Raw genomic sequence first — 20098 nt, forward strand, 5'->3', positions numbered from 1 at the left:
AGTGGATCATAATATTTTTGTGCAGTGGTCCCAGTAGAGTATCTGATGAAAGACAAGGTCATTTTGCCAAGAATATCATCCATATGCACATACAGTATAATATTTTGCAAATAATCTTAGGAGATTAAAGAACCCTCCTGAAGCCCATCCAGTTCCCAGGCTTAGGCAATTTTTAAGTTTCCTTTTAGGTCTAAGACTGTAGGATTGAAATCCAAGATGTGACAAGTTATGGCTGGTATCTACCTGGAAAGAGTGTGTTAGCTATTTCCCTTAAGGTATCCCAACGTTTTCTATTGAATCCCTAGATTGCAGTTTCTGAGGGACCAATTACATGAAGCCCAAATTAAACCCAACATCACTACCTGGTGGCCTTGGCTGACTTCCAGGCTCAATCATTACTGATAATGTAAGAACTTGGTAATGTTGCTGAGCTACAAGGTAGGCCAAACAGAATGGTCTCTGACTCCCAGAGGAGACTGCAAACCATTATGTGTCTCTCTTGCTGGCCATAAATCATGTCCTATTTGCACATTAATTTCCTTCATAAAACCAGGTGTAGTACCAAAGAAAAAAAAGTTTCCCAATAACTTCAGCTGAAAGGAACAGGAACAATGGTGACTTTCTATTAGGCACTTACTATGTGTTCAATAAAATACTATAATAGACACTTTTTATGCATGATCTATTTAATACTGACAACCACCAAGTTCAGCAATGAAGATATTTTATTTCACAATGACAAAGCTGATGTTGAGTTAATGGCATAGAGCTGGTTAGGGACTGGACCTTTGATTCAAACATAGATAGGTCTGATTCCAAGACCTCTCTGATATTTTTCCTGCACTGCAGGCCTCCAAGCAAGAGATTTGGCTAAATTCATGGTTGTTGCAATTTTGTCTATTGCTGCAGTATCCATTGGATAATACATTTGTCTTTTGTATTACTTTGAATACAAAATAATACTTTGAAATACTTTACTTTGGGTCACCGAGAAACCATTGTTCTCTTTATTTGCTGGATGAAATAATTTCTTCCACTATTCTACCTGTAAGAAGATGACAGATTATCCATGCTTTTACCATCTTCAATTTTAAGATTTGCCCAGAGGATCTTCATATGGGGAGAGGAGAGTATGAAGATGAGAAGTGATTATTTCAGATTATCAGAAAAAAACTAAGGCAAAATGATATTAATTGAGGACCTATTCTATACCTGATTCTTTAAATATGTTACCTCATTAAATCCTCACCACAACTGTTTAAGGGTAACATTTTCATCTCCATCTTATAGATGAAGACATTGAAGGTTATACAAATCATTAAAACCATGCAGTGAGGAAGCTGGGGTTGAACTCAGAACTGTCCAGTTCCAAGACTGTTTCTCTATGAGGTGTTCAAAGTTAAAAATGTTTCTGAAACATGCCTTGTAATCTGAAACTTCGCATCAAAATACGCCTACAATTAAAATCATGACATTTTCTTTTCCTCTCTGGAAGCAAGCAGAGACAAGGTCTCTTGGTTTGTTGAGGCAGCGCTGGCTAGGGACTGAAGCTGCAGAAGGGCTCAGACAATGATGGGCAGGGGGTGGAGGGGGTCTCTCCTAGGGGAGCTGTGCCCCATCTGCCACTTAGATGGGCTCAAAGACAGAAAATCCATTTGCCAAGGAACTCTTTAGGGCCTGCTGTTTGTGAAGCCAAGAACAGAGAGCACTAGTGCTGGAAGATCCTGTAAAACCATCTTCTTTTACCAGCAAGGAAGGTAAATTGGCCTTGGCCATGGCCAGAGAGCTTGTCAGAAACAGAGCTACAAGAAAACCATGGCCACCTCTTGGTACTCAGCTCAATCAGTGCCTTCCCCTGCTCTTCAGCGCCCCTCTAGTCCTGTTTCTTCCACGCCTCTTGCTTTCTCGCCTATTACCCCTTCTTTCTCTTTTCTACCCTCTATTCTTTCTCCACTTTGCCCTTGCTTATTCTTTCTTTTTTTTTTGAGACGGAGTCTCGCTCTGTCGCCCAGGCTGGAGCGCAGTGGCCGGATCTCAGCTCACTGCAAGCTCCGCCTCCCGGGTTTACGCCATTCTCCTGCCTCAGCCTCCCGAGTAGCCGCGACCACAGGCGCCTGCCACCTCGCCCGGCTAGTTTTTTTTTTGTATTTTTAGTAGAGACGGGGTTTCACCGTGTTAGCCAGGATGGTCTCGATCTCCTGACCTTGTGATCCACCCGTCTCGGCCTCCCAAAGTGCTGGGATTACAGGCTTGAGCCACCGCACCCGGCCTGCCCTTGCTTATTCTTTCTGCCTCTCCTGATCGATTTCTGGTCCCCTTCTGCTTTTTTTTTTTTTTTTTTTTTTTGAGACAGAGTCTCGCTCTGCCCCCAGGCTGGAGTGCAGTGGCGGGATCTCAGCTCACTGCAAGCTCCGCCTCCCGGGTTCCCGCCATTCTCCTGCCTCAGCCTCCGGAGTAGCTGGGACTACAGGCGCCCGCCACCTCGCCCAGCTAATTTTTTTGTATTTTTAGTAGAGACGGGGTTTCACCGTGTTAGCCAGGATGGTTTCGATCTCCTGACCTCGTGATTCGCCCGTCTCGGCCTCCCAAAGTGCTGGGATTACAGGCTTGAGCCACCGCGCCCGGCCCCCTTCTGCTTTTTTTCCTCCCACTTTTTTTCTCCATTTTCTATCCCATTACTCTTCCCTCTTCTCCGTTTTCTCTATAGGAAATGAAGACTTTCTATCCACATCCCCACCTTGTTCCTCCTAAGGGCCCATCTTCCTTTTTCACATTCTAACCAATTTTCCTTCTGAATCAAATACCCTCATTCAAACTCAGAGTGTCTGGGTGCCTGGGAAATATTTAGAAATGGGTCATGGAAAAGAAGTTGCTAATGTACAAAATTCCAAAGAACTGGGCTGCAAGCAATAAAAATGGACACTTGCCTGAAAAACTCTTAGCTTTACTTGTGGGACTTCAAATTTTAAAAATTAAATGGTTCTTTCCTTTTCAAGCTGTTTATGAAAAGAAATCTCTCCATAGGTGCAATCCATATTATTGGCCAGTCAGTGGATGTCTATTGAGAGCCTTCTGTGTGCTGTGCTCTATTCTGAGCACTGGGGCTACCATGCAGCCTTCAAGAAATGAAAAGTCTACTGAGAGGGAGAGAAACTGTGGACAACACAGATAAATACAGTCATCTTAGGCACTAAGAATGCCATGGAGAAAATAAATTGGGTAATGTGATATAACTGTTGGCAGTGGTAGGGGTAGTGCTGTTCTCACCAAATGATCAGGGAAGTCTTCTCTGAGTAAGGGACATTCAAATGGAGACCTGAGTGCCAAGAGGCAAGGGCTAAGAGGTGACCATCGGAAGCTCAAGGGAGAAAGCGAGTGCAAAGGCCCTGGGACAGGAGTAAGCTGTATGCATTCAAGAGACCTTAAGAAAGCTATCAGGGGTAGAGAATGGGGAAGAAGGGCAGAGTAGAAGGACATCTGATCAGAAAGCTAACACATGAGATCATATGAGGCCTCCTAGGCTGTGGAAATAAGTTAGATGGTATTCAGGTTGCAAAAAGCAGGCAAGCATTGGGAGGTTTTATGTGGGGCTTTGATATGGACAGGTATAAATTCATAGCTTTGTATGAGTGGTTTTTCAAGTAGTCCCCTCAAACCCTAAGCCTACAGTGAGCATGGCATCATGGGACCTATCCCTTTTACCTAGTTGAGTTGTGTCACTTGTGATGTTAATCACTGAAGAGGCATTGAGGATGTCAGTCCGTGGAGTTAAATAAGAATTGGCCCCATTGCCCATGCATGTTTCCCTTTGGGGCACTTGCTTCAACAGAGGCACCAATAGCTATCATCCACTAGGGCTAACGAGTGGGACAAAGAAAGGCGACAGATTTTTTAGAATTTTTGAGACTGATTTTGGCCTTTAACCTTCTAGAAATCTTATTTTTGTGGGTATTTCAAAATTGTAGAGATAGAATTTTTTAAGTTGTATCCCATCAGAAGGAATGCATTATTTATACAATTATGTTGCACATTGGAGTAGAACTAAAAAATATTACTGCATTATTAGCCTATTTTTTAAGTTAAAGACCCAGCACCCATGGATATAATAATTTTAATAATTTGGGGCCAGGTGCAGTGGTTTATGCCTATAATCCCAGCACTTTGGGAGGCCGAGGACAGCGGATCACTTGAGGCCAGGAGTTTGAGACCTGGCGAAACCAACACGGCAAAACCCCGTCTCTACCAAAAATCCAAAAAATTAGCCAGGCATGGTGGCACATCCCTGTAATCCCAGCTACTCGGAAGGCTGAGGCAGGAAAATCAGTTGAACCCGGGAGGCGGAGGTTGCGGTGAGCTAAGATTGCGCCACTGCACTCCAGTCTGGGTGATAGAGTGAGACTCTATCTCAAAAATAAATAAATAAATAATAAAATAATTTGGTTAGTAACCCTGGGTGAGTCATTCAAATTCCACTTGTTTATGACTTATACTACAAGTCAAATTTTAGAATTTGAGCAGTATCTGTTTATAAAATAAACAATTCAAGCTAAGTACAGAGTGGGTGCCTGCCTGAAAAGATGAGTTTTGAATTATGTTGAGTTTTAATCTTGCCAAGATTGAAGATCTTTTGAATTTGGCCTTAAGCTTAAAACAGTAATTTTTAATTATTATTAGTTAAAATGTAAAATCAAAGTTTAACCAAGATCAAGAAATAATTTGGTAGAGGTGTAGGGGATTGTGAGATAGGACCCCAATCCTTGTTAACCTGGCCTCTGCAAAACAACCCCAGTTCCCAGAAACTACTGCTGAGATGTTGCTCCATGGAACTCCAAGCTCCAGCAACACAGCTCAAAGTTCACTGATTGAGAATTCCAGAAAATAAATTTTCTTTGGGATTACTATTTGTAAAATATCATTGAGAGAATAAATTCTGCATGGTTTTAATACCAATGGAACTAAAATTAAATGGAACAGTGCTTAGTTACCTAAAACCATGTTTAGAAGTTTCTCAGACCAGTCCTATCTGCGACTAAACAATAGGACTCTAATATGAATCAATTTTCTGTTGACCTTATAAGTAATACATGTGGGCCGGGCGCGGTGGCTCAAGCCTGTAATCCCAGCACTTTGGGAGGCCGAGACGGGCGGATCACGAGGTCAGGAGATCGAGACCATCCTGGCTAACACGGTGAAACCCCGTCTCTACTAAAAAATACAAAAAAAAAAAAAAAAAAACTAGCCGGGCGAGGTGGCGGGCTCCTGTAGTCACGCCTGTAGTCCCAGCTACTCGGGAGGCTGAGGCAGGAGAATGGTGTAAACCCGGGAGGCGGAGCTTGCAGTGAGCTGAGATCCGGCCACTGCACTCCAGCCCGGGCGACAGAGCAAGACTCCGTCTCAAAAAAAAAAAAAAAATAAGTAATACATGTAATCTACTATATCATCAATATGGGTGCAGTTATCCATACTCATTGTAAAGATCAGCTTACAGTACAGTAAATGAGATCGACTGGCACTATTTTGTTTCTGTCCACATGTAGACAATAAGTAGCTGAGAAATTTCTTAAATGTGCATTTTTCAAACTGTACTTCAGGGCTCAGAAATGATCCATTTAGAGGGTAGGGATAGATGAAAAAAAAAGGGGGGGGGATTTCTGGGCATTTTCAGTCATCTCCACGTTCCCCTATCATTCTCAACCAAAGCAGATCTGCTTTGGGGTCTAGTGTATATATTTTAAACTCATTTGAGCAAATAGCGCCTAGGCTAACAATTTTGAAAATGTCTGCCTTCAGCAATTACTCACTCATCTGATTCTACCTCTGTGAAGGCATTGTTTCACAATGTTCCTCCTAACACTAAAAGCATCTTTCTCACTAAAAATTAGTATGAGGGAAGGAAATAGTCAACTCTTCCTCTGCATTAAATGTGAAATGGTTGTAAATCAATCTGAACCCTGAAATCATCTCTGAAAAACCAGCTGAGAAGAACTATTGCCTCCATCAACATGTCTATTTTTAAATTTTCCTTCTTTTCTCATGAAAGAACATAATAATTTTCAAACTATGTTAATCATGAGAAAGAGGTTTTAAGAAAATTCTAAAATTTAATATTTTGGGTTCCAAGATTTGAGAATTTTATATCTGATGATTACTTTTAACTCATGTTTAAAGTTCCTAAGTATCCATTTTATTATAACCTCATAAATGTAATAAATTATGCACTTTCCTTTAAAAAAGATAAAAAGCCTTTCAATGCATTAAAAAGATACAGCTCAGATCAAATTTTGAGGACAATGTACGAATTCCTTCAGTAACAATTGTTTTTCTAATTGAATACAAGAATACCAATTCTAAACTTTACTTTTTTTCTTAACCTTTAACAAATGCACAATGCTCAACAGAAAAGACTGAATGTTGAAAATACTTCTCATGTGATCACATATATATGTACATAACTATGTGGTTTTACAAATGGATATTTATATGCTTTTATACAGATACATTATTTGGAAGTTGATAATTACTATTTCTAGTATTTTAGAATTATCCAAATAAAATTAATAAAATTGCTAAAATATAATTATTTGGGGTATGCTGGAGCTAACATTGGCTGCTGAGAGCAAGATATTAGCACCTCTTCCTAACTGCTTATTTGGAAATAACACATTGGTAGCCTGAAATCAGCTAGGATGGGAGTATTTATACCACAGAAATTGGCAAAAACTACAAATCAAAGCTTTTAGAGTTTTGTTTTGTTTTTTGGAGAGCCAGTTTACCAGCATGCCGCTGCAGATATCTGATAAAATCATAATGAATGGTTTACACCTTGGTGGCAAGAAAAATAAAACTAACATATATTCCAATAGGGGCCAGGTTCTCCTATGAATCTATTATAATTAAACCACCAGTATCAAAAGAAGAAGAAGGAGGAAATAAAAAATCTTCCACCACTGGTTTTCCTTCTAAAAGGATTTGATTACACCAATAGGGAGAATGCTGAAACCACATTACTGAACTCTGTGCTTTCTTAGCCCTTTAAACTGGAATAGAATGTCACAAAGTGGGGCACTTTCTGTCTTTTTGCCAGATACATGAGGGTGACTTTAAGTTGCAGTTTTTGTGTGGGGAAGAATCCTTTCAGCCTCCCACGGCAATGTCCCTCATGGTCTGTAATCTGAATAGCCCACAGGCTGTAGACAAATTATGTTTGCACTAAGGAGTGGGAAAGCCTGTTTACTGGTCTGTGTCTCAGCACTGTTGGTTTGGGAACACATTAACAATTCACCCTATAGTGGAGCAACAGCAGGTTCAGTAGACTCTTACACACCTTGCAAAGATTACTTAATTGTGTCAGATGAGGAAAAGAAGCCAAGGAACCTGGCAGATCATTTCTTCCCTGGGTGTTCCTGTCACACACTGGCAAGGGCCACCCACAGGTCATTCATGTGGTTGGAGTGAAATTAATCACCTGCTTTCAGTAGGAAGCAGCCTTGACTTCCTCTAGTTCTCAATATGTTTCTGAATATAATGCAAAACGCTCACACTGGTCTATGAAGCCCTAAATGGTTTGAATTCTGGCAACCTCAGGGATGACATGGGCCTGAGTAACAATGGAACTTTCCAGTGAGCTTCTGTATTCATTTTCCTGGGTCAGTTTAGGATTTTCTCTGCAGCATAATATTATTCATTCAAATTATTGTCATAATGCAATAATAAACAACAGGAAATGCAATAATAAACAACACAGACATGAAGCTACTTTTTCCACTGAAGGTTAACAAGCTGCTGCAAAATTATGACCTGAATCAATTTATTTATATGTGTGTGTTAATTTGAATGAAAGGTGGTTTCTGAAGTTTTTAAATAAATGATATCCCTTTTCATTGGATGTATTTTATCCTTTAAGATTCGGCTGAGGCAACCTCTACACCAAGAACTCTTCCTGGATAACGTTCCCCAAACCAGGGTTTTAATTTTTAGGCACTATAAATTTCATCTTAGATAACTTTAGTCCCAACTCCTAGCTCTCCCCAACCCACTGTAGGTTCACAAACATACCCTGATTACATGACCAGCAGAGAAAGGACCATTACTCTTCCCACACACCCTCAGAGAGACGAGGGGTGTTCCTGGAGCCATTCTCTACTTCTTTTGGGCCTGAAGGGTGAAGAAAATGTGGAACTTACCATTCTTCCAGATTTTCTCTACAGTCTAAATTCTTGGGCAGCCCTTTCCCTACACATTGAATGTGAGTGTATACATATGTGCCTGGAAATTGGCAGAAGGGTATACTACAGGCATGGATATAGTACTTAAACATATCTAAATTATATTCTTCACTTTGTCACACACCAGAGAAGAGAACATTTTTTCCAAGGCTACAGAAATGTTCATCTCCACTTTATCTGAGAGACACACACATTCATCATGCCCCAGTAAGGAGGGACCATTTTAGGTAAATGGCTTCTTGTTTCTATTCCAAATTCCAAAAGATTCTACTAACTCATACTGGAAAAACAAAATAAAACAGGGTAGCCTTCAAAAGTTATTTCACGTGTATGTGCCACCGGAATAGAACATTTATGTTGAGTATGATTTACAAAGAAAGGCAAAAAGCCTTCCTAGAATACTTTCTTCCCCTGAAGATGTGTTAAGAACTACAATTTCCCTTACAAGTAGAGGGGTGTGAGATGATCAACCTGAAATATTTGAATTCTCATAATCCTCTAATTTGTGATTTGAAGATTACAAATTAGTGTGAGGATTGCTGAGTAATCACATCTAACTTGTATATCTTCCATACTACCTTTTCTCAGGACATTCGATAGCCCAATTCAGACACTTAGGCCTGTTAGCCAATTTCACTAATGGTCAAAGATCCAACTACTGTGAAAGTAGAGTTAAAAAAAAAAAAAGAATTGGAAGAGGCTTGTATTAGCTTATCCATATAATACTTTATGTTTTAATGACAGTCTACTGACAAAATTTTAAAAAGCTTATCAGATGTCTATCAGATGTATCCATTGCTCTACATAAGCATTTTATTAACCCTTGAAGCTGTTTAATTACTTTAATGAAATAAAAGCATATAGAAATACACTGATAGTGAATTAAGTGTAAGATGGAAGTGAAACTGCTGATAGCAAATGATGGCTGTCTATAGGCTATAGCCACTGTAGCTATGACAGCTAGAGTTTTCCATCCAGAGACAGGGTTAGGAGGATTATAAATCAGGAGTCCAGTCATATCAGAAAACATCATTTTCAACTCTTTATATTCAATCTCAAGTGTAAGATGGGTTTACAAACCTCTACTGAGATATTCTTGCTGTCTTCTGGGTCTCTAGTCTAATAACAAACTTTCTTAGAATTGACTCTTCCTAGATTCTTTGCCCCTCTATCTAAACTTCTCTACTATCAACCCCATCCCTTAAGCCCATTATCTAATAGTTAAGAAAATAAAGGACTATGGAAAAGTGAGGATGGTTGGCTAAGAAGCCATATGTCCCTCACTTCAAAGATGCCTCCCTGGTCTACCACTACAAGATTGTCGCGCATGTGTGTGTGTGTGTGTGTGTGTGCGCACATGTATGTAGAGAAAAATGAAAAATATTTTATGAATGTGTATGAATATCTGAATAATAGTCTATATTTTAAGAAATATTAATTTTTAGTTCCAAATATAGTTTCACAACTTTAAAATTGGGGGAGGAACATGTCTTTCTGTTTTTCAGCTTCTTTTATGAGGTGATAGTAACAATTTAATATAAGCTATGAAAGAATGAATGAATGGCCTCAATAATTTGAGTCCTGTGACTCTGTAACACATTCCTTCATCTTGTCTTTTTTCTACTTACTCTTTTTAACTAAAGAGTTAATGAAAGGGCCAGGCACAGTGGCTCCCACCTGTAATCCCAGCGAGGCCTAGGCAGGCAGATCACCTGAGGTCAGGAGTTAGAGACCAGCCTGGCCAATATGGCGAAATCCCGTCTCTACTAAAAATACAAAAATTAGCCGGGCATGGTGGCAGGAGCCTGTAATCCCAACTAGTAGGGAGGCTGAGGCAGGAGAATCACCAGAACCCAGGAGACAGAGGTTACAGTGAGCCAAGATCGTGCCACTATACTCCAGCCTGGACAACAGAGCGAGACTCTGTCTCAAAAAAAAAAAAAAAAAAAAAAAAGTTAATGATTGCTCTCTAATTTGTCTCTTCTATTAAATTCTTTAATATTTTAGTTATAAAGGTAACAGATCCTTTGGAAATGCTCTTGCAAAGGGGGGTAGACCTAAACAAGAATATAAAAATGATACTAATTCTGATAAGCTAAACTTAGGGTAGCAATTGCCTACAATAAATAAAATGACTTTCATCTGATTAAGATATTAAAATGTCATTTTTTAATTTTCAGATCCTCCCGGAATAACTGATGTATTTGATGGAGTCAGTAACACACCTGTTAAGAACAATCAATTTCAACGGATCTTTATAGCTCTCTCAGGTCTAATAAAACAGTACTTGGAGTGTTTTTGAAATAAGAATCTAAGACTCAGAACTAGTTTAATATCCCCAATAATTCTGGGGTGATAGGGCTGCGAGGGAATTATGATCAGGAATTTTGGTAGTTACTAGATACCCATCTGTAAATGGTATCCCTAATAATTCCCAGACAAGAGTCTGGAGTATCCAATTATCCAAAGAAGAGAGATGTTCTTATATTATAACACATTGCTGGGGTTCTTAGACATTTCTCTTCTCTTTGTTTCTTCCAGAATATCACTTGGATAAGTGTCAGCATTCAGCATGTGACCTCTCAGACTCTCAGGGTTAGGCTTCTAGTTCAACATTGCTAACTGTCAACAATGATTAAGTGCCATAGTCTCTCTAAAGCTAAGATTTCTCCTTGTAAAAAGGAAAGGGAAAATTACACTATTACGTTACTACCACAGAGTGGTTATGATGATTAAATGGAACAATCCCCACATAGCACTCAGCGCAGTGCCTGGCAGTTAATAAATGCTCATTAAGTGCCACCTATTATTAGACTTTTATATTTTAACTCTTGAAAGAAAACCTTAAAAACTAACTATCGTAGTCCCTTTTCCCGAGGATGACACAAATGAGGTCCAGAGAAGCAATAACTCTCCTAAAATCTCTCATCTTGTTGGTAGAAATATTGAGACTAGAACCCTGGTCTCTTTATTTCAGTTCAAAGATCTTTTCCCCTCATTATATTACAGGGCAAGTAGGACAGAGAATGCCCTAGTAAGGTCCTTGTTGGTATTTCCCAATAGCATCAGATCCTCACAACAGCTAAGAAAAAAAGAAAATGAAGAAACTGAGATAAAGCATAACACCTTAATAGAGAGAAAGAACTGTAGGGCTACAGTTAAGGTGAGGATTTAGAGTTCTATCAGTTTGACCCTTGTTTTGTCACTGGCTGTATGTGTGGCCAGAATACCCATTTACTTTGTCCCTATTCTTGGAATATAAAAATAGAAAGAAAAATATTATCAAATGACATTGGGCTGTTGTCAAGAAAAGCCAATAAAAATGATTACTCTAGCAATATGAAAGTGCTCCATGAAAGCTTAATAATCAACAGTATTTAAGAGGTATACCACTGAGTATCTGACAGGGTGCCATGTTTTATAAACAGCATTTATGGACTTCCACAACCAAAATTTTCATTCTTTGTGAGCTGTGTATAAATTCAGGAAGTGGTTGAAACCACATTTCAGATCAAAACTGCTCATGAGGCACCCTGCCAAGTAAGTGTAAATATCCTTGGAAAATCTCACATCTAACACACAGCTTGGTAGAAGTGGACCTATCTTTTGGAAAGCTGAAAAATAGATGGTAACCTCCTTGGACCTTAGGGGAACTATTGTTCTGGGAAACATAAATAATTTTTAATCCAGAAATATGAGCTGGGTATTTCATTTTCTTACAAATAATTATCATTCTAGAAATTATAAATTTTGCTTCTATTCTCTTTGTTAATCATTTGAGTATCAGGACACACATTCTATAAAACATTTTTATAGTAAGTAGTAGACTGCATCTTGGCCCCTGAAGCACTGCTTCATTCATATTTTGTCCAAAGTGCATTGGTAGAGAGAATACCCCATACCAATTGCAGAATTTAATTGAGATTATAAATATGATTGTTTTCAATGTCATTCCCTGAATTTCATACTACCCCCACTACCAAGTAAGAATTCATTAAGGTCAAAAGACCATATCTTGTTTTTGTTTTGGTTTGGTTTGGTTTTTCCGAGACAGGGTCTCACTCTGTCACCCAGGTTGGAGTGCAGTGGCACACAATCATGGCTCACTGCAGCCTTGATCTCCTGGGCTCTGGTGATCTTCCTGCCTTAGCCTCCAGAGTAGCTTGGACCACACCACCACACTCTGCAAATTTTTTCTATCATCTGTAGAGATGGGGTCTCCTTCTGTTGCCCAGGCTGGTTGCAAACTCCTGGACTCAAGTCCTCCTGCCTCGGTCTCCCAAAGTGCTAGGATTACAGGCATGAGCCACTGCATGAGGCCAAAGGATCATATCTTACTCATCTTGGTGACCCGAATACCTAGCACAGAAGAAAGTTAATATAAAGAGAAGGGAAAAAGAAAGGAAGAATAGAATAAAAGGAGAGAGAATGGGAAGGAAGGAGGGAGGAAGGAAGGATAAAAAAGAGGAGGAAGAGAGGTAGGGAGACACTAAGTTAATTTTTCTATTCAGGGAGTGGCAAAAGGAAATTCCTCCCTCTTTTCTTGATCATTACTGATGGCATCAATTTGCAAGATGTACTGAGACCATGAAAATACAATGCAACCAAGATCAACATACAGAACATCTGAAGTCACTCAGAACTCCTCTTCCAACTAGCATCAGTCAAGGACCCTGTGGCAGTCACCCAATCAATATCACTGATTGATAGCCTTCTGGATAGGTTACCTTGGTAGTACCACATCACTGAATATGATCACAGTAGAGTCCTCTATTGGGGAAAATCAATAGGCTACCATGGAGAAGAGGAGACGTAACAGAGAATTCCTGTTACGTGCTCACAGAGAGCCAGTGAGCACAGTGACACTGCTCAGCAGGAGACCTCAAGGACATAATCATTAAAGGGGGCTTGAAAGTTCTCTACTCATGGCTGAATGGGGCAGTGTCCCACAGATGTTTTAAATCCTCCTCTCCCTCTAAAGGAATCATTATCAGAGGTGCACTGAAATGTTTTAGTTCAAGGCACATAAAGAGCTGGGCAGAGTGGCAAGGTAGGGCGAGGGGGACATACTTGGAGAATTTAAAACAATGACAATAATCAACCAACTTCAAAGATCAAAATACAAATGACATCCCCCCATAATAAACAGGTTGGTAGTAAGTAGTAAAAGAAGTAAAATAAATAACATTTATAATTCCCACAACGTTTCCATAGGTATTAAAGTAATAATCATATCTGATCTAAAATTTTTAAGCCTGATACTGACAGAAATTATTTTCTTGGATTCTCTCTTTGTACCTATTTTGCCCCTTACCCTATTGCACCCTCTTAGATTGTCTGTCCATGCCCCTCCAGGCAGCTGTAGAATCCTAAAGTAATCCATGGTAGCCACACATTTCCAAACAGTACAGCCCAATGGAAAACACTGCTACTTTAACCCAGGTTAAAATGAAATACAGTGGAAGAAAGAGGAAATGCAGTACAGGGCATCTGGGAATTTGGACCTGATATGATATGATAGATATCCTTGTCACCTCTACCTTCTGTGATCCCATGAGATTCATCACAGCGGGGTAATTTGTGCTTGTCACACAGAGCAGGCAAGGCTAATAGATACCTCAATCCAGAAAGAAACGACAGGCAGCATCTGAATCTAACCAAGAGGACAATACCTACCCAACTCTAAGAAACAATGTAAATTGCCCTTTGTGATTACCTTCAAGTTGAACTTCACCTATTTTTTCAATCACCTTTGAATGCACACGATAAAGTCTGATTAATTAAGATATTTTTCAGTCAGAATCTGTAACACTTAGGGCAGAGAAGAGTGCTGTTTGCTTTCACTGGCCAGACATATTTTTAATCAAATAAATGAACAGAATAAGCAAATATGCAAGAGAAATATATAAATGAGTGAAGAAATTATCTATAATTTAAATTTCATCAATTTATATTCACTATTTGACATTTGTTGACAACTTACTACATAAAATATTTCATTAATTCATTTGGAGTTATCATAACCTGAAAAATAATAAAACTTAATTTCTTTTAAATATATATTAGACTTCTTACTGATTCAAGAAATCCTTCTTCTATCAACCCAAATCATAAGCATATACCTAAAATCACATCATGTCTCTGTTTCTCACAACTTTAGAAATCCCAGTTAAAAAATATGGTCTGTGCCATGTCAGATCTGTTCTGTATTTAAAAGCATGATTAATTTCTAAGATTTATGAAAATGACACATTATATAACTTGTCTATATGCAAAGTGATTTCCAGACATTATATCTGAGGCTCAAAGCTTAAATCTAAAGAAAAGTAGTTAAGTTTTGCTTTGCTGAGTAAATTAAAACTCACACCCCACTTTTTATCACATGCCTTACCTTTTCCAGGGAAAAATTCCCATCTTCTAAACCTCAATGTCTGGCCCCTGGGACAGTTGTGTGGTTAGAATAAAGATTCAAAATGAAAAGAAGCATACGATTTATCCAGAGCTGGAATATGCTCATAACAATGTTAATTAATATTATCTGGCATCTTATTCACAGAAACTTAGGGATAAGATGAAAGAAGTATAGACCTAAAATATCTAGAATACCACCTACCATATTGTAGTATCTGATTTTGGAGAAATGTACATCAAGGTAAATGTCCAATCATTACTTTCTCAATCTGATGGTCAGATATCAAAACATTTCTCAGACTATTCCCATGGAATAGTTTTTCTCCCAAGGAGCACACTGTGGTTCAGTCCGTATTTGGACTGTTGGATGACAAACATCATTGGTTAAACCAAGGTGCTTCCAAAGGAGTAAACCCAATCTTTTAAATGGACACAGAAGAAACTTTATCTTTGAGGATCTTTGGGGCTGGGAAGTATTTATGGGTCATACTAGACTAGAGAAAGATCATGGAAACTGTTGGCCTCCTTTACCACTGTGGATGTGTTGGGGGTGAGGGAAGGATCTAGTCTCCAGGGACAAAGCTCTGTTGAATTTATCTTGCTCTGGGAATATTCTATTCCAATTCTGCACAATTGAGCAGTAATAGTGAAAACACTCCAACTTTCAAGTTACAGTTCCAAACTGAAGAGAATCCAGTACCTTTTTGTAATCATAGGAACCCTCAATTATTTATGCATATTGTAGAAACTTGTGTCTTCAATAATAAAATGATTATTTATGTTTGACTTCACAACATATTCTGTATTTGGGGTTTTTCTTTTGTTTTTGGCAACATCGACAGACTTATTTTCCCAATTATGTTTGACCCCAATTAATGTTACAATTAACATTCTCTCAGCATACTCACATATACACACACTATTCACCAACTGATGGTGGAGAGAATGCCCAGAAACATAATGTGAGATAGGGAAGGGTGGTCTGAGATTACACTTTTGCTGCCAGCAATTCACACACTAGATAATCTGGATCAAGAAGAGGATGGCTGTATTTATACCAGGCATTTTCCAGAGCCAAATAATCACATTAGCTAATTCCCATCCATAAAATATATGTAGCCTCAGTAATTACTTATTAAACTAAGTCTATCAGCACACAGAATACTTTTTTAAAGCAGATTTATCTAGTTTGACTGCATATGTCTATCCAATTAAGATAATTGCCAGATCTTTCTAGTACTGGCTGCTACATAGACCTGCCTGAGTCCTCTCTCAGGCATGGAGATATTTGGGAATGTAACCTTAGCTCTTAGTCCTGCCACTTTGGGAAATTAAGCACAGCTTCCCTTGATTTCTGGAAAACACCTTCTAGACTTTTTCCTCTCCCTCAATGACCCAGGTGGCCTGGCCTTCCGAGTAGCAACTCCCCTCCCCATCCACCCATTGCATCTGACCCTCACGGTTGCTCACCTATGTTCTCTTCGGCTTGGCTGCTCTCCCCAGTCTCCGTTGGAGGCTGGGCTGTTGCCTTGGCAGCAGCATCCTCTGCAGCAGGGGTGGTGGCAGCAGCAGCAGTGACAGCAGCAGGCACATCGGCTTGTTTAGGCTCCTCCTTGGCTGGGGCATCTTCGGCCTTGGAGGACGGCGAGTTATCAGTGGAAGCTTTAGTGGCACTTTCTGTCTCAGCTGAGCCGGCCTTCTCCTCTGAGGATGCAGGAGCCTGGGGGGCTGCCTGCTCTGTGGCAGCATCACCCTCTCCCTTCTTCTCCTCGGAAGGAGTTTCTCCTGCTTTGCCGGCTTCATCAGGCTTGGAGCCAGTGGCTGGGGCTGCTTCGGTAGCAGTGGTGCCTTCTCCCTTCTTCTCCACTCCATCGGCAACAGGGGCTTCATCCTTCTTATTCGCTTCAGCCTCAGCAGCTTGAGCATCATCCTTCTTCTCTCCTTTGAGCTTTTTCCTCGTTATGTGTCCACGGAAGCTAGCCTGAATTTTGGTCGCGGCCTTATGAGCTTTATCTTCTGGTTTGATACCATCTTGTTCGATCTTTTGGTCCTCATCATTTTTTTCAACCTTTGTGGAGAAAAGAGGGGAAAAAAAGGAGAGGGCTCCAGTGATGTTCTTCTCCTTTAAATCTCAGCATTCAACAGATGTTTATTAAGTGATTTATTTTGTGCCAGGCACTGTTTGTGGAGTTAAGAATTCAACAGTACTCTGGAAGTTCAAGTCAAGCCTCATCTTTCTCCCACAGTATTGTATGGGCAAAGTAATGTCCTTTGGACCTTCCAGAATCACTGGCAACTTTTTTTTTTTTTTTTTTTTGAGATAGAGTCTCAGTCTGTCACCCAGGCTGGAGTGCAATGGCGTGATCTTGGCTCACCACAACCTCCACCTCCCAGGTTCAAGCAATCATCCTGCCTCGACCTCCCAAATAGCTGGGATTACAGGAATGTGCCACCACACCCGACTAAGTTTTGTATTTTGTAGAGACAGGGTTTCACCATGTTGGCCAAGCTGGTCTCAAACTCCTGACCTCAGGTGATCCACCCACCTCTGCCTCCCAAAGTGCTAGAATTACAGGTGTGAGCCACCGCATCCGGCCACTGGCATTATTGTCTACATATTTCCTTTCCCCAGCTCAATGTTGCTCACGTCAAACTTAAACCTGCCTTTTTTTAAGATGTACTTTGACAACTCAAATCACATTTACAGGCTGGGTACAGTGGTTCACACTTTTAATCCAAGCACCTTGAGAAGTGAAGGCAGGAGGAACTTGAGCCCAGGAGTTCGAGACCATCCCTGGCAACATAGTGAGACCCCATATCTACATAGCTGGGTGTGGTGGCATGCACCAGTGGTCCTGGCTACTCAGGAGGCTAAGGCAGGAGGCTCACTTGAGCCTATGAGGTAGAGGCTGCGTGAGCTGTTGTTGTGTCATGGCACTTAAGCCTTGGTAACAGAGTAAGACCCTGTCTCAAAAAGCAAACAAACCAGAAACAAAAACAAAACACGAATCACATTCACCCCAGCTTTTTATCAAAGAGCTCTGAAAGATACAGGGTTTTCAGGGTTTTTGAGAAGAACTTTGTATAAAACTTTATGGTTTAAAAAAATATTATGCAAAAGTCTACTTTCCCCCCAAGTTTTAAGCCTGATAAGGAAATTAATAAATCCAAGACAAAGAGTGTAGTAAACGTTTAAACCATAAATCCCATCAGGATTTTATGTAAAATGTAAATGAGTTCCAGGTCTTTAAGGGATTTGTTCAGAATGTGACAACTTACAATGCTGGTCACAAAATAACATCTAACTTTCTCTTGTGTGTGGTCCAACATTAATAATAAACATACCAAACCTTCAAAATCTGAATTTAAAAAGACCATTATTCCTGAATTTTAAAAAATGATGGGAAACACTGTTTCTCCTTTTGAAAAAGCAACATATATTCACTAAGTCACAATTCCTTATTCCCAAAGCAATTGGGAACCTAAAATGTGTTCATATTATCATCAATAGAGCCATCTTAGTACTAAAGACAAGAGACTAGCATATAGAATTTTATCTTTTGATGGCAACATTTGTAGCTTAATATATGCTGCAAATGACTATTTTCCACATGAAAATTAAATCAGAGGATAGGAACAGCAGGTATGGTCACAGAAAGAATTGTGTAGGCAAGCACACAAAATTCTATCCAGTTCTATTGTTTACCATGGTGCCCCAACATGCCTACTGACAGTCTCCGTTCTTAAATTTCTTTAACTTTCGAGCACTGAACTTTTGTTCACTTTTGTGAACACTGTTCTAGCAGAAATAACAGCAAAGAACAGCACAGTAACCTTCCCTCAAAAGACCACTAATAAAAGAGTGTTTATCATGTAACATGTTCGGAGCCTGTTCTCAATCTCGGATTGGCCTTGACCTTTGCTCCAGTTTAGGAGGTAAGCTAATACAGAACAACTCAGGACAAGTTTTCCACCTGTCAAACCAGCTCTGCCCCACTGACCCAGCTCCTGCTAATCATGATGTGGGACTGTTAGACATTCTTTGGACAAGCATACAGACCTCTTGCTGCATAGGACCATCAACATACCAGTGGATACACAAAAGTATTTTTGAAAATGAGCTACATGTAAGAGTAAAAGCAGGTTTGATAATTTTCTCAGTCAAATTCAAGTAAACTTTTCCTTCTTCCTTAGTTAACCATCCACGAAGATTAAAGGAGTAAGTGAAAAGCACTTTGGAGAGGCTCGTGCTGCTCCCTCCTCCACTACTCAGTTCTCTGATGTACTATCACCTTCTCGCTACCCTGCTGCTCTTGATGACTCCTACTGGGACGAGCACAGCCCGATCTGAGACACGGGAGCAGCTGTCCCCGCCAGGAGCTCTCTGCTCAGAGATGGAAGCATAACCCTGTAAAATTAACAGTTGTGAATGGAGCATGGAACCAAGATGTTGAGAATTTATTTTACTCTATCTTGAGTTTTCTGAATGAAGCACCATCTTGTATGTTAGGACACTTGCACTTGGGTATTGACACCAACTGGTTCTTTAATACAAATACTGTTCTTTGTGAAAATAGACAAGTCAATTGTTTCAGAAGGGGCAGGCGTCCACAAAAGGCTCTCTAGTGACTCAAGAAAGCTAAAATTTTAGAGCTCTGTCTTTTCTTTATGAACATAAGGCATAGGGGGATGAAACTCTTGAAAAGCTGGAAATCACAAAGAGAAGGAAGCTGAGCGTCTACATGATATAAAGAAAGAAACTACATGGATAAAGAAAGGGCTCTCAATTTTCTCTGCTTCCTCTTTCTCTCTCTCTCTCTCTCTCTCTCAATTTTTTAAAGCATCTGCAACTCTGATTTTCTAAAAAATCAGAATTTAAGCTTCTGAACACAGAATCTATGTTAGAATGACTTTTTAGAAAGACTAGACTAGGGTGACAAGATTGTGAGACAAACCTCACCTAAACAACCCAGAAGTATAAGACATTCAAGGGAAGCAGGAGTGAGCAGAAAGGGGGAGAATCATGAAAAACAAGAGTTAGGAGAGAGAGGTGAAGAGAGTCTTATAACAGCCAGGTACCCAAATAAGTGACTATCCCCAAAAAGATGCTCAAAGTACTCCACAGGCATGTAGCTCATCCTGGAGAAACTGCTGGACTTCATCATTAGAGATTTAGGAAAACTAAATTTTACAGATTAGTTGGGGGGAAAAAAAGACAATTAATAGAAGTTTTTCCAGATAGCAGTAAAGAAACAGACACAGGGAAAGGAAAGGAAAGGCAGGAGAGAGGAAGAAAGGGAAGGGGAGAGGAGATGAGGAAATTAAAGAAGAGAGGGGAGGAAAGGGAAGGAAAGGAACCAGGCTAAGAAGAGGGCAGACTTCAGTGATTGAACAGAGACATCCACAAACAAAAATACTTTAAGTTAAAACTGGGTTCGAAGCTAGACAGCACTGGATTGTGT

General features: G+C 39.8%; 1 protein-coding gene across 2 annotated transcripts in view; it reads right to left on the reverse strand.

Annotated features, from left to right (window-relative positions):
• GAP43 (growth associated protein 43) overlaps positions 1-20098 on the reverse strand; it is a 99555-nt gene that overhangs the window by 29575 nt on the left and 49882 nt on the right. For both annotated transcript variants that reach the window (XM_033211187.1, XM_033211186.1), the window contains one exon: positions 16107-16704. In XM_033211187.1, coding sequence (XP_033067078.1) covers positions 16107-16704 — 598 coding nt within the window. The remainder of the gene's footprint in view (positions 1-16106; positions 16705-20098) is intronic.

The sequence above is a fragment of the Trachypithecus francoisi genome, unplaced genomic scaffold (assembly GCF_009764315.1).
Source record: "Trachypithecus francoisi isolate TF-2019V2 unplaced genomic scaffold, Tfra_2.0 Lachesis_group0, whole genome shotgun sequence".
NCBI classification, from domain to species: Eukaryota; Metazoa; Chordata; class Mammalia; order Primates; family Cercopithecidae; genus Trachypithecus; species Trachypithecus francoisi.